The sequence below is a fragment of the Pantherophis guttatus genome, chromosome 1, assembly GCF_059756535.1.
Source record: "Pantherophis guttatus breed Tessera chromosome 1, ASM5975653v1, whole genome shotgun sequence".
Lineage (NCBI taxonomy): Eukaryota > Metazoa > Chordata > Lepidosauria > Squamata > Colubridae > Pantherophis > Pantherophis guttatus.
Window position 1 is genome coordinate 25,536,107 of NC_142063.1, and position 15,374 is coordinate 25,551,480.

General features: G+C 39.9%; 1 protein-coding gene across 1 annotated transcript; it reads right to left on the bottom strand.

Moving 5' to 3' along the window:
• Nucleotides 1-382: 382 nt before the first annotated feature.
• On the bottom strand, nucleotides 383-14,209 carry TMX1 (thioredoxin related transmembrane protein 1). Its single transcript, XM_034433301.3, has 8 exons — nucleotides 12,863-14,209; nucleotides 10,856-10,971; nucleotides 8,839-8,884; nucleotides 8,442-8,570; nucleotides 6,518-6,563; nucleotides 6,265-6,366; nucleotides 6,107-6,176; nucleotides 383-3,547 (listed from the first exon to the last, which is right to left on the bottom strand). Exons 1-8 carry the CDS (start codon nucleotides 13,054-13,056, stop codon nucleotides 3,381-3,383), a joined length of 870 nt encoding a protein of 289 aa, XP_034289192.2. The 5' UTR covers nucleotides 13,057-14,209; the 3' UTR covers nucleotides 383-3,380.
• Between the last annotated feature and the right edge of the window lie 1,165 nt (nucleotides 14,210-15,374).

The following is a 15,374-nucleotide window of genomic DNA, read 5'->3' on the forward strand; positions in this document are numbered from 1 at the left end:
GGGAATGGGGGAGTTTGTGGAAAGGCACCAAGAAATTTTCTAACTGAAGAAAGAATTGAATCTTGGTTTCCCACATTTTTTCATGAGTTTCAGTTAGAAAGTAAAGTATTTCAAATAGACAATCTACATGTATTGCATGCCTTTCAATTATTTTTGACATCTGCACTGAAATAAATGTGTATTTTTTAAAAATTCTATGAAAAAAAAACCCTAGAATAATCAACTAGTTGAGAGTTATGGAATTAGTTCAGTATTCATATTATTCCTCAAGAGATGTTCTTTCACCGATAATTGTGTCAAAGGAAAACTTGGTACTATATTCAACTATCCAACTGAGGTTATTAAAAGTGACCCTTAAAAAACAACTCAAGTTACAAATACATAAAATTCCAGACATGGAGGTAACTTTATTACTTGGAAATGTTTTCTTAAGGGGACAAAAAACACTTACCAATTATAATAAACACATCCGCTTAACAGCTGAATACTGAACATGCTTTACATCCTTGGAGATTTAAATTGGCTTATTCAAAGACTAAAGAGATGAAGAATAATTCCTTCAGCACAGCATAGTCCTCAAGCATGACCCCCGCCTCACCCTTTCTCTCCTACGTATCTGAATTTGTTTTAAAGGTTATTTAACTGCCAGCCCACAAATGTTGAACAAGCTGTAAGAAAGGACTTTTTGACTTTAGACTGCTTATGTATTGCCTGCTCTGTAAAAAGACAACCTTTTGCAAAAGGAGGGCACAACAAGGAACAGGTAGGCTTAGAACTTTATCCCCCCCATTGTGTGACAACTTATTCTGCCTGAAGGTTTCTTTCAGCGGAGGTTGTGCTGACCAGAGAGAAATTGTTGCTAGAGAAACTCAACAATAAAATCCAGATGTTTGCCTACAGGAAGGAGAAGTATCTCCATTTCAAGAGAACCTAGTTCTGGCTAGTTCTCGCTAGTTTAAGCTTCAGATTGATTCAAGGGAGCTCTTAGGAGCAACAGCAGCAGATGACATGCTTAGCAGAAAGCCCTGGAAGTTTGCAGCAATTTCCCATAGACTGGACTGCACAGAATTAAGTCAGACTGCTTTCAAGGACACCTATGGATTCTCCATACAGATCACGTTAAAGCAAATGTACATTAATTTCAATGCTTCAGTATGGAAGTCCCAGTTGTCAGCATGTGGCCATTGTTGAAACAAGAACAGGTGCCTGAGAAGCTTGTTTCAATCAGTTAACACAATCCCGGTTCAATGGAAGACAAATCGACCAACAGAACCACCTCTTCGCATATCCTTATCTCAGCGCTGAATAGCAATAGCAATAGCACTTAAATACCGCTTCACAGTGCTTTACAGCCCTCTCTAAGCGGTTTACAGAGTCAGCATAGTGCCCCCAACAATTTGTGTCCTCATTTTACCCACCTCGGAAGGATGGAAGGCTGAGTCAACCTTGAGATGGTCAGGATCGAACTGCTGGCAGTCGGCAGAATTAGCCTGCAATACTGCATTGTAACCACTGCGCCACCATGGCTCTTCAATACAAACAAGACCCTTTCCAAAACATTCTTAAAGGTTCATAACACAGCTGGGGGTAGAGAGAAAGAAATATTAACTTGAGTCAATTGTCTGTGGTAGGGGCAAACACACCTATATAGAGCCAAAGAACCTGACTTCCAATGGCTTTTAAGACCTTTAAGGAAACAGGCAAGCCACAAGCAAGCAGGGGAAGAGATGGCTGCTTACTGGCCAGCATCTTACTTTTAACATCTTTGGAAGAAAATGTGAAATATTTTTTTTTTTGCCCATACAGAAAATGGAAAAACAAGCATTGCTATGGTCTGTAGGTTCCCATTATGTACATCAAAACTTAGGCAGGGTTCAGAAAAGAATGACAAGTAATTCCTAGTTTTCATGAGCTTGTAAAGAGAGCTTTAAGGGGGGGGGACAAAAAAGAAATATTTTATGTAAAAGTAAATTGCTCTATGCCTGCTTCATAAGCCAATTGAACTGTATTCTACTTATCAGCTAAGGCCATATACTACTGCCTTTGCAAGGAAATATCCTGTTTTTCTAAAGCTTTTCAAACTTAAACATATTTTGTTAAAGCTTTTCAAACTTATCACATAAACTTGTAGTTTGTCAATATAATAGGTGGTTAAGGCAGACTAGCCAGCTATGTCAAGTGGCCACTGAGTCTTCCTTCTTGAAGACAAATTTTGATTAAGCAAAAATATTGGCAAAGTGACTTTTTGTGGTACAAAAAGAATGTGATGTCCGAAAACTTTCTGAGAATGTTGTGTCTTAGGAAACAGAACTAAAAGGAAACAGATGAAAAATGATAGCTGGCAGAATTTCTTGGCTTTGTGATATGCTGATGGAAGCTGCTGCAAGAATCCGCATGTCCTGAAATTCTGATAAAAATGAGATTTTATTCAAAGATCTAAGCAAAAAGTTCCCCCCAGGGAAAGAAACTGACAACTATGCTAACAATGGCAGCATCCTTCCCTAGATACAGGATTATCTAATAAACTTGTACGTCTTAGTCTTTAAGCTATTAGGAATAAGATCATTAAACTAACTTTACATGATTACTTCTTTTTCCTGCCAAATAGTTGCATATGAAGCTTGAAGTACCTAATCAAGCAACATTGTGGAACAGCGTGGAGTTCAGGCTAGGCAAAAGGGATACTATGGGCTCTTTCACTTTTGAACAATAGCCTCTCATATAACAACCTCACATAACAAGCAATTTAAAACAGAAACAACAAATAAAAAACCCAAATCTCTTTGCCATGGGATCCAAATTTTTTAGAATGAATTAGCTGCTGTTCAAAAATCTGGGCTTCAACTCTTCCTGGGTATTCAAAATTAGCTAGATTTTTTAAAATTATTATTATTAGTCAGAACGAAAAAAGGCTCTTTGTAATTTTGCACTTGTAAAAGCAAGCCAACTGTAGAAGTAACCTCTTGAGTTGGGATCCAAACAAGTAATAGAAGAAAGCATTTTTCTTCCTGGGTTATTTCTACATGGAGAGAAAGGCTTCATCAGAAGGGATCATCTGGTTTTGGGCCCAATGTTTGTCCCGGCATTGCAGACTGGTAACTCATCCAAATTCTGGAATTCCCTGTGCCGTAGGCAAATTAACACTTTTGCACCTCCCGGACCAGTTCCAGGGAGACAGGTAAAAGCATTTCCGTCACCACGCTTTAAACTTGTCCCACTGAAAGATTCAGAAACAATTTTTCACCATCTCAAAACGATTCTGAGTCTTGGTTCTCTTGGGAGGTAGAAGAGGAGGACCTTCCCACCTCTCCTGCCCACCTGCAGATTTGATCATCAGGCATCCATCCAGGATCACCAGAAGATGAGCCTGCTGGCAAGAGCTATGACTGCTCTGCTTCAGAAGCTGGTTTTGCGACGCGTTGCCTCACTGGATTTGCTGGAGGAACAGGGTACCATGGATCTCCGCGGTCCATTCCACCATCAAGATTGACTCCGTCAAGTCCTTCACTTTTTTTTTTCGAATGCTGAGCAGATTCTAGTAGCTTTCCTAAAAAGAGAAGAAAATTCAGCACTGCCAATTTATCTCTTTAGATCAGGGGTGTCAAACTCAAGGCCTGGGGGCCGGATCTGGCCTGCTTAGATCTGGCCCAGAGGCTGCCCTGGAAATAGCAAAGGATCGTCCCGCGGTGCCTCTGCCAGTGAAAATGGAGCTCGCAAGGGTTTCATGTGGCCTTCCCGGGCTCCGTTTTTGCTGGCAGAGGTTTGCAGGAGGCCATCGCAGCCGAAAAACGGAGCTCAGGAACCCGTTTTCGCTGGCAGAGCACTCGGGCCACCACAGGTGCCCCTGACACGAGTGACCTCAAGCTGGCCATGCCCACCCTGGTCATGCCCATCCCAGCCCCCCAAGGTCAAACACAACCCTGATGCAGCCCTCAATGAAATCGAGTTTGACACCCCTGCTTTAGATGGTAAAGAAGCAGGGTGAACAATCTGCAGGTATGGTATGAAAGTGACTACTATTATCCACTCTGGTCAAATATCTTTTAACAGTATCTCAGTTCCCAGAAATCATGCTGCCCGCTTTTAACAAAAAGGTTGGATTGCAATTATCATTAAATTCAACTAGCGAAACTTACGTTAGGACTGTGAAAGGTAACAATCCAACTAAAACCAGGAGCCTGAGTTTAGAAGCAATCATTTTAAAAACAAAATTTGTGTGGGATTTTATGCAAGTATTACATTCCAGTTCTGCAGAAGTCATGCAGCAAAAAGCAATTTGCAGAATACCTTCAGAGTTTTTAAAGCAGACCATAAACATTAATTTGGTTTTAAATTCATGCCAGTTGAAATCTACTTGTAGGACATTTTCACTGATAAAAAATGGATTGAAGACAATCAATTTTCATTTGTTTCCCTCTGCAATTTTGTATAACCACTCTAGAACCAGAGAGTTGGATGACCCTTAAAATAGAGGTCCTGAAGTTATAAAGGAGACAAAAATGGCTTTGTTTTCCCTCTGTAAATGAGAGGGAAAAATACATGCTCCTGGCTCTAGAGAGACAGTTGCTGTAATAGTTAAGTGGCTGGAGCATAATTAGGCTTCAAATTGATCCTGAACTATGGATTGGGTGACTTTGGGCCAATCTCTTTTGCACTACATAATTCCTAGAATTTGCTGCATAGATAAAATTAAGATTCCCAAGTACTGAATTCATAACTGTTTCAACTCCTTACCCTCAAAATGACGCTTTAGAGCACTGCACACCAGAACAACTAGACACAAGAATAGTTTTTTTCTGAATGCCATCACTCTGCTAAACAAATAATTCCCTCAACACTGTCAAACTAGTTACTAAGTCTGCATTACTATTAATCTTCTCATCGTCCCCATTACCCATCTCCTTCCACTTGTGACTGTATGACTGTAACTTTGTTGCTTGTATCCTTATGATTTATATTGACTGTTTCCTAATATTTGATTATTTGTTCCCTATGACTATCATTAAGTGTTGTACCTTATGATTCTTGACAAATATATCTTTTCTTTTATGTACATTGAGAGCGTATGCACCAAAGACAAATTCCTTGTGTGTCCAATCACACTTGGCCAATAAAGAATTCTATTCTATCTCTTTTGCACCACATAATTCCTAGAATTTGCTGCATAAATAAAATTAAGATTCCCAAGTACTGAATACATGGAGGAAAAGTAGAATATGAGTCTAAGAAATAAACAAATTATTTCCCCTCAGTTCTGTCTATGAACAGAGCAGCAAGTCAGGATTCAAACTACTGCATGGGTAAGATTCTGACATGAATTTTACAAGGCTAGGTAACATATATCAATCCTACATAAAAAGGGCAGGAAAGAACTGGTTGCTAAAGCCCCCCTCATGATTTCCTGGAGGTGAAATTTACTATAAGACCGACACCTGCTAAAAATTTTGCTTTCTAATTGGGTCCCGCCCAAGGCAATTTCATTACTTCTTCTGACTTTGTATTCTATTTTATGAGGAATACGAGCTTTAGGCCTCAGAGAATAACTGTTTAAAGTTGCAAAACCTTGCTAGTATCAGAAAATTAATAGTTAATATTTATCAAACTTGGGTGAAACTATTCCTTCCTTATCTGCCGCTTGTTATTTAAGATACCCAACCGGACACAATAGCATTACTATCTCCTTTTAAGCAAACAAGATAGCCTCCCTCCCTCTGTTCTTGCTGGTTTAGGAATAAGATCTAGGACGGAGCAGAGAGGTACAAATGACCACTGAGTGGTACTGTTGAAAGTGGGCAGGGCTAAAAGAAATAGAGTTAAGTGCCATTATTTAATTAACAGGTAGTTTAATTAGTGAGATGTTTTATAATTTTGGAAAAAGCTCTGGTAATTTATTTATTTATTTAATTTTTATATACTAATATAATTAGTATATTATAATATATTATATTATATACTAATATAATTAGTATATTATATAATATACTAATGCAGGAAAATAAAACGAAAGATAAAACCACACAAAGGTGATAATTTCAAGATTGGCTCAATGCTTAAAGCTCCCCTTTTCAAGTGAAGAAATTCCCTTGGCATGCAGCAATATACTTACTCTGATGAGGATGCTGGTATGGCCTTTGCTTTTTAGTGGGACACACACAATCGGCCAGAAACACCATGATCTGAAAAGAAAACCAACATTCTTCAGTGCTACATTCCAGCTTTATCTTCTCCTTTTAATTCTGAGTGCAAAGAGGCATGTTTACTTACAAGGCCTAGCAGCAACCCCGAAAACAAAGTTACAAATGCAAAAATTGCATAGGATCCCCAGTTTGGTATACCAAGGTTTTCTGTGAAATAAGTGTGACATTGCTGAAAGGGAGAAAAAACAAATTTTGAGAATTAGCTGGACAGCAACTCTGTAAGCTGCCTGGAATCACAATGAGTGAGTTGGGCAGCCATATATATATATAAACTCAAACCTAATCTCCCTTCTGATTTAAGAGGAAGATGTGGCACGTACCCTAATCCACATGGAAAGCTGAAATAAGGCAGACATGCTGCTCATCCTGCAAAGAAACACATGAGAAAAAAATTAAAATAAGGGATAATTCTACGGTCAGAGGTAAAAAATAAAATGTACAATTAAAGAACTTTCAGTGGATTTCAGTGATCTAAGCAGCCCATTTGAGATTCAGCATTCAAGTTCTATTAAGGTTGCTCATGCAATTTTCACCTGACTGCAATGGAATCAATTCCCATGTCCAACTATAAATGAAACCCAATTGTAAATGATTCCTATTGGAAGAAAAAGTGGGAGACATCTAAAGAAATCAATGTAGAAGCAAAAAGAGTTTTCTGCGATGCTCAAAAGAAAAAAAAGGGTCTGCATAGTAGTATGAAGAAGCCTCTAATCAAAGGGGAAAATATGGTAATCACAGGATGAGCTTGAAACTTGCAAAAGTTTCCCAAAATAACAACATAAGGGGGCTGGGGGTATGTTAGAAGAAATAGATCCTAACTCTGTTGTGAAGAGAAAGGAATGAATTAGTGAACAAGTAGACTATTTTAATTAAGATTTTAGTTTTTCCCCCAAAGGAAATAAAGCCTTTGCTGGCCATTGTTGTGTTACTAGTGAAATGAAGTGAAGCAGCTCAGATATACAAGAGAGAAACATGTAAATGAACTCAAATCTCCAAGGCCAGAGGAATTATGTTTTTGAGCATTCAAAGAATGACAAAGATATTTACAGAGTTCCTGGAAATATTGTGAGGGTCCCATCCCAAGACTGCAGGAGAGCAAATGGCCCTATCTTCAAACAAGGTGGGGAAGATGAACTGAGGAAATTAAAGATCTGTCAGTTTGATGTCTTACTGGACGGGATCTTCAGACTATTAAACAGCATATTTGTGAGTTGTGGATAGGAATGTAAGAGACAGTATAGGTTGGATACAAACCCAGTTAAATTCATGTCTTTTATTGACAGAATTACTTACGGCTTACTTACGGGAATACGGCTTGAACATAGTGGACTCTAACCTTAGCAAAGCATTCAAATGTTCTTTTCTTTTCAAACCTAAACACATCCAACTCCTCTTCAAAGGGTTTCTAATCCCCTGATCATATTCATGGGCTTTCTTTCTCTGAATTTATTCTTTTTTTTTTTTTAAGTGAAGTGCTCACAACTGGGCCAGTACATGAGGTGGTAGTGGACCAGTGCAGAATAAAATGGAACGACTATGACCTATTTGGTTACCCTAAACTTCTTATAGGAAAATAATGAAAATATGAAATAACTAGACTCAATCGAGATCATAACTGTTTTCATAAATCATTAGTTTAGATCCGTGATGGCAAACCTATGGCACGCGTGCCAGAGGTGGCACACAGAGCCCTCTCTGCTGGCACGCACGCTGTCGGCCCAGGTCAAATCTCTGTGGTGTTTCTTTAGTGAGCTTGTTTCCCTGCAAACGACAAAACAGAAGCTCATGAAAGAAAAAGATGTTACCTCTTGCTGCGCTGCCGGTGTTGGGATGCCCCATCTCCTGCCAGTCAGCTGGTTTTCGGGTCCTTGCTATGCATGCACACATGCGCACATTTGCATATGTCCATGTAGTCATGCGCATGTCTGAGTTTTTAGTTTGGGCATGCAAATGCATGCAGTTTGGGCACTCTGTGTCTAAAAGGTTCGCCATCACTGGTTTAGATCTTAACTTGATCTTGGCTTCATAAATTATTAAACTTGATAGGGGAGGGAGGGAGGGAGGGAGAGAGAATGAATGAGGGACAGACAGGATTAAAACTTCCCAGGTAATTTGCCTAAATCAGTGCTGTTGACTACAGTGATGATCTGTAAATTAACTGGATTCATCTAAAGTCAGAATTCAAGCTTTGGCATTTATTTCCCAAGCCTGTTAGGGAGCAGAAACATTTCTGCTGATACTTACAAAAATGAAGACGGTCCAAGCCATGAAGAAATAGGCTCAACAGACTTCCATTCTTGCTCACTGATAAAATTGATGAAGTCACTTTTAGTTCGGGGACCTTGGTACCGTCTAAATTCTCCATCTTTACAACTGTTCAAAATAAGAGCCATGTCAAGCACTTAAAATTCTCATAATGTCTCACCTAGCAACACTGTAAACAATAAACAATATTACTTTAAGTTTCATTCCCTTAATTGATTTTAAATTCTAGGTCTTTTATCATCCTCCAAACAGCTACTTTCACTGAAGTTTAAAATTACTACAATAGAAAAACGTGAGATGCTGAAGTATTTTCCTATTTTGCTTTTGAGCCAAAAACCACAGGAGTTATAGCAACTTTAGGCTTTAAAGTACTTACTGGTAAATGGTGGGAAGTGCTGTTATGACAAATCTTCCACTTAGTCCTATATAAAGATCCAGAGAGAAAAATAAGGGTCAAGAGTTCATTATGGTAGATGTATTTCAAGGTAATCAGTCACAAGTACATTAACTTTCCTCAAATTAAATTTCCTCATTTTAATTATGCATACAATTGCAGATGACTTTTTTAAAAGAGACAGAGGTAATAAGTAATGTGACTGAAGATCGCACTACCCATCCCATCCCCAGCATCCTACAAACAATATATTACCAACAGCCATATCCAGAACTCGATCAGTAAAAACCATCTGTTTCTTATATATTATTATTAGTTACCAGTATATTATTTTTTTATGAAAAATTCAACAGGCAGACAAAAATGGAATTGGTCAGAACTTTACTGATGAAGAAATTAATGTTTCACTATTCAAACATGTTATTAGCTGTTACCCCATTCAGCTTCTAACAAGCTACTGAAGTGCTATATTCTGTTACTAACCTATTACATTATTCAATTTTCCCAACACAAACATATCTTGCTATTTTCAAAGTTGTAACAATTAGCGGCACACAGTGTTTCAGCAAACCAACAGTTGTTATTGTTTCTATATCACAATTAAAATTGGGAGTGCCTAGTTCCATGTAATTTGCTCCAGGCTACATAGTTCATGACAGAGGAATAATTTTGAATGCAAAGCTTTCCACCTATAATCCTTGCTACTAAATTATACATCTCATTAAAGGCCTTTTGTTCCAAAAATCTTTCCTCATCAGTTTGTCAGCTAAGCAGAGGGCTCAGAGGGATAAAGTGGAGAATTTATCTACCCTCAGTGCAGGCATGCTAGTATAGTCCAATCTGACTCCTGAAAGAGTTCCCAACATTCATTTACTTCTCACTAAGAAATTCCCAAAAAGTTTCTGAAGAATTATCAGGATCCTCAGAACACAGCTTGAAGGTATCTGATGGAAAAAGCCTGAGGCTACATACACATTGCATCATGAGTACATTGAATGTAAGTTGCCTACAGTTGGCATCAGGAAAGATAGGCAGCATATAAAGTTAAAGGTTTCCCCTATCCAGTGGAGTCCAACTCTGGTGTGTGTGTGTGTGTGTGTGCGCTTTATCTCTGTTTCTTAGTCCAGGAAGCCAGCGTTGTCCAAAGACACTTCCATGGTCATGCCAAGGCGCATGGAATGCTCTTACCTTCCCACTGAAGTGAGATATATTTATCTACTGTACTTGCATTTACATACTTTCGAACTGCTAGGTTGGCTGGAGCTGGGGCAAGTAATGGGAGCTCACCACGACACGTTCAAACCTAGGTAAGTTAAGCATCTTGAACCACTGAGACATTGTGCTCCTATGAGCGGCATATAGATTGAATAAATCAATAATAAATAAAAGTACTGAAGGCAAATTTCAGGTTGGAGAAAAACCTTACTTTTTTTATTTAAAAAGGTTTTATTTAAAACCTTACTATTATTATTATTATTATTAGCATATAGCATTGTGACATTAACTAGGAGAGTACAATGCTAATGCTGAGTAGTAGTTTGCCTATTTACCAGCTCTATTAGATACACGCTTGCACACTTCCCATGGTGCACCACAGGAGGGCGAGCTGGCTTCACACCAGAAAGATAAGCAGCTCTTTCTGCATCATCATCTGATCCCCCCACCCTTTCTCTGGAGTTGCTTCACAAAGGGGTGTCGCAACCTGGAAGGTTCAGAAATCTGACTGCACTGACTGCCTCAACTCATCTGTCCACCAAAGTGGTACCTATTTATCTACTCGTATAGAACATCCTTTTGAACTGCAAGGTGGGCAGAAGCTAACTGATGGGAATTTATCCCGTCATACAGTGCTAGGTCTCGAACCAATGGAGCAGAGAAAATCTCCAACATGATTAAACCACTGAGTTACCACACCCCAACCTTCCAACTGTGTGTAACTTATTCTAAAGCAATGAAACGTATTTTATGTTATTCAATTCACATCGGAACAACAATTTACCTGGCTGCTCTGTTACATCCACTTTGGCAATGTTCACTTCAAGATCCTCGCTCCATTCAGCAAAGCTTTCCCATTCTGACTGTAAATTCTGACAGGCAGGACACCAAGGAGCATAGCTGAAAAATAAATGCTATATAACCAATTGTTACACAGGAGGGGGAAAAAACATTTTCTTTCCATAACTGAGAATAAAAACTGCAGGCATCTTGGACTGCATACTTGCTATACCCTGTTTCTCCGAAAATAAGACATCCCCTGATAATAAGCCCAATCAGGCTTTTGAGTGTATGTGCTAAAATAAGCCTCCCCCCGAGAATAAGCCCTCCCTGAAAATATTTAAACGCAAAGCTGGAAATCAGGTAAGGCGGCAAGAGGAGCCCCATCTTGCTTCATGCGCCCCAAAATAATGATCTCCCCAAAAATAAGGCCACACACTTATTTCGGGGTTCAAAAAAAATATAAGACAGGGTCTTATTTTCAGGGAAACACAGTATATTGTTAATATGATTTATGAAAACTGTAGTGCCAAGCATCTATGATAGTAGAGCAGTACTGGTTACAATATAATAAATATTTAAGACTAAAAGGGGCAGAATTTTAAGGAAAGTATCTATGCCCTGCACACAAAATCTTCTTAGTTCGTTCCTTGGTATATCTAATTCAATGGATATATAGTTGTGATGGCTAAGATCCTCTTTGCTCAAGAATTTCAACAACTATCTCCAACCAGAGGAGATAGTTTGTTTATTCTGGAATAAACTAACCACTGAGGTTCTAACTCTGTAATATAAAGCAGCTTGCCGTCATAAAACCTTGATCAACTTCACTGGATTCTATAACACAGAGAACTGTTTTATTACATTATCTTACTTCATATGGCAATTCATTAACCTTAATAATTACAATAATTCAGTAACAGGAGGCATTAATGCTCTTGAATATTCATGGAGTGTCTCAACAACCAAGTGCTAGAGAGGTATATAACATTCCATTTGTTAACTGTTTCAAGCACAAAAGAGCTAGTTTTAGGAGATTTGTGTCAAACCAAAACACTCATGTTATATCTATGCATGGAACAAATGAGTTGTTTTGCTACAGTCACAATTGGGAGTGGGGGGGGGAGTACATACAGTGATGCTGATGGAGGCAGGGATTCCTCTTAATTGCCTAGACTGGATGCACAAATCAGTACATTGGCAGTGGCTGAACTGAGGGAGAAAAATATGATATACTACACTGCAAAAATGGGAGATGGACTAATGGGATATAGTACTAACTAAACAAAGCATGGGGAAAATAGGGCATTCAGGGTTTAACACATGGAGACTGTGACTTGCACACCAGTCTTGGCCTACTCATTTTTTGTTTCATTCAAAAATTGCTTCTGCTTTCACTTTTGTAAAACAGTAACTGGCTTGAAACAGCAGAGTTCCTCCCATTCAGAAACTCCCCTCCCCCAAAGAATTACCAAATCAAGGAGCTGAAGAAGCTTCTTGGATGAGAAGCTAAACCTCTTCAAAGAAAAACCAGGAAGTCTAGTTACTTCTTGAAAAAAAAAACACTTTAGGGATTTACCAAATCTAGGGTGCAAAATTCCCCTTGGCTCACGTCCATCAACTATGGTTACTTTTTAAGATGCATGAAGTCTATTCCCAGAATTCCCCAAGCAACATGCAAGCTGCCCAGGAATTCTGAGAGTGAAGTGAAGGGTCAATAATATATATCCTAAAATATTGACAAAGCCTGCTCTCCATCATTTAAATAGCCAGCCCCAAGGAAGAGACAGGAAGGTCAGGGGGGCATCCACTGTTCTCCCGACTGACGAGTGAAATGGGGCGAAGGAGACAAGCGAAGGGTGGAGCGGAGTTAGCCCTGAGCAGATACAGAGTTCCCCTTTCTAGAGGGCTGGACTAGATGATCTTTGCGGTCCCCTCCCCATCCTACGATTTGCCCGGGCACTTCCGGGAAAAAAAAAAGAGCCGCTTTTCTCTGCCCGCCACGACTCACAATTCCACCATCCACTCGCCCTGCAGCAGTTCTTGCCACGCTCCGTCAGTCAGTACTTTGACTCGATTCCTGCCGGCCAACGCGGGTCCCGGCACTATAAGCAGCAGCAGGAGCAGCAACAGCAGCATCGAGACGAGCGTTATCCAGGCAGATCTCGCTGAGGAGCCACGGAGGGGAATAACGACCGCCATCATCTCGGACGACTTCCGCTTTGGCAGGGCGCCAGGAAGCCAATCAGAAAGGATGCCGGGAAAAGAGGCGATTCATCCTTGGGAAGAGAGAGAAAGAGAGAGAGAGAGAGAGAGAAACTAGTCGCGCGCGCGCGCGCACGGGCGGGCGTTTCCTCGCTTCCGCTGCCCGTGGTTACGGAGGGGGGGGGGCTTTCCGCCCCCGCCCTTGATTTGATTGATTTGGAGAACAGCGAACCAATCAACGGCTCGCCTCGATCCTTTCGCCCCGCCTTCCGCCTCCTCTCTCCCTTCTGCTTTTTCTCCACAGCTTTGGAGCGGCTTTCATAACAGTTTCGGTGTCGCTCGTTCGCCGACTTTTCAAGGCGACGGAACTCAGGCACCAGACGGATTAAAAGGAACCAGGAGTTGCTATGACGATTTATTATTATTTTTTTTCCTTTTCAAAGGAATAATAAAACACATGTTTTAGAAATAATATTTCCCGTGTTGTTGTTGTTGTTTGTTTATTTAAATGCGTTAAGGCATGAGATTTCTTCCTCTATGGACAGGGCATTTTTTTTTCTTGCTCACTAGTTACGGCTAGTGAAAATGAAGAGATTTCAGAATCCTCCCGAATTCCTTTTCCAAATTCCTTCTCCTACATGTAAGTGGGGCCTTGATTGAAGGATCCTAATGTGCCACAGAACATAAGTCTTTAAAAAAAAAACTCCCTGCTCTGAATTAACAGGAATTTCCTGCTCCTACTGGCTTGAGATAGGTGACATTCAACCCAATGTATTTGGACAGGGTTAAAAAAAGTTAAGGGAGGCAGCTTTCTGCTTCATATTGCATCATCATCGCCCTTTCAGTCTAAGGATAAATTAAGCAAAGCAATGTAAGAAATTAACCCCTTTCCTAGAGGAATGAAATATTTTGTGAAATATTAAAAAGGCAGAATATTATGTTTCCCTAGATGAGAAATGGAGAAGTATGTTTTAAAGACAAAGCAGCTCCCATCTTCCTGCCCCCCACCCTATGTCAATGGGCCAGAGGCAGAAACTCAATCTTTGTCAATGGACCATCATCTGCAACACAATAGGACCCATCTAGCAACGGAAACTAACACAATAGGACCCATCTAGCAACAGAAATTCACTACATGGCACCTGGGAAGATTACATCAGCCAGCAAGGCTAGCTAAGACCCCCACCCCACCCCCTGAGAGTCTGACAACCAATCAGGATACTCTTTCGGGGCCCCAGGAAGTTCAAAGCCAGAGAGAGCTTAAAACCCAGGGACTTGCTGCATCTCACCCTTTTCTGTTCAGGAACTCAAAGCATGTGATCCTGTCCACCATTAAACCATCTTTCCAAGCAGTCTCCATGTTTCCAGTGTCTTTTTCCCCACTTGGAGCTGAACCCAGAAGGATATTTCTTCCTACAGCAAGATACAAGGAACTTGAACTGAAGTAAACTATACACCTCTACAGGTTGACCTTGCTTAGTGATTGCCTCCTTCATGGACGGTTCGCAGTTATAATAGTGTTCAAAAAGTAATTTTGGAACCAAGCCTGGCATTTACGACCTTTGCAGATATAGAAAGCAAAGGAAAACTAAAGCAAGACCATAAACATAGTCATGGTTTGACTTAGGGACCATTTCTCTTAACAACTGAACTGCTAATAATTCCAGACGTGGTTGCAACGTGAAGACTATGTGTGAGGGAGTAGTCTAAGAAATTAATTTGAATGAGACATTTAATTGGGCACTCCACTCAAAATATCTAAATAATGCTCATCTTCAGAGACAGTTTGTTACAGTAGGTAGGAGAGTTTATCATGGAGCAATAGATCGTCCACAACTTACAATAGTTTATTGACTGACCTTTCAAAGTTACAACGGCACTGATCCCAAAATGTGACTTGGGATCATTTTTCATACGACCACTGCAGCATTGCCAGTCACATGATCAAAGTTCAGATGCTTGGCAACTGGCATGTATTTATGATGATTGCAGTGTCAGGGGGAATCATGTGATCACCTTTTGTGACCTTCTGACAAGCAAAATCAATGAAAAAGCCAGATTCACTTTAACAACTGTGTTACTAACTTAACACCTGCAGTGATTCACTTAACAACTCTGGCAAGAAAGTGGTAAATTGGGACAAAATTTACTTAACTATCTCGCTTAGCAACAGAAATTTTGGGCTCAATTGTGGTCATAAGTGGAGGACTACCTCTGGTATAAAATGAAAGCTGTCTTTTTCCCAAAAGGCTTGCTGTTCTGGGATGTATTTTCGTCTCTCTAAAAATTCTTTTTCTAGAAATTATTTTTTGTTCCTG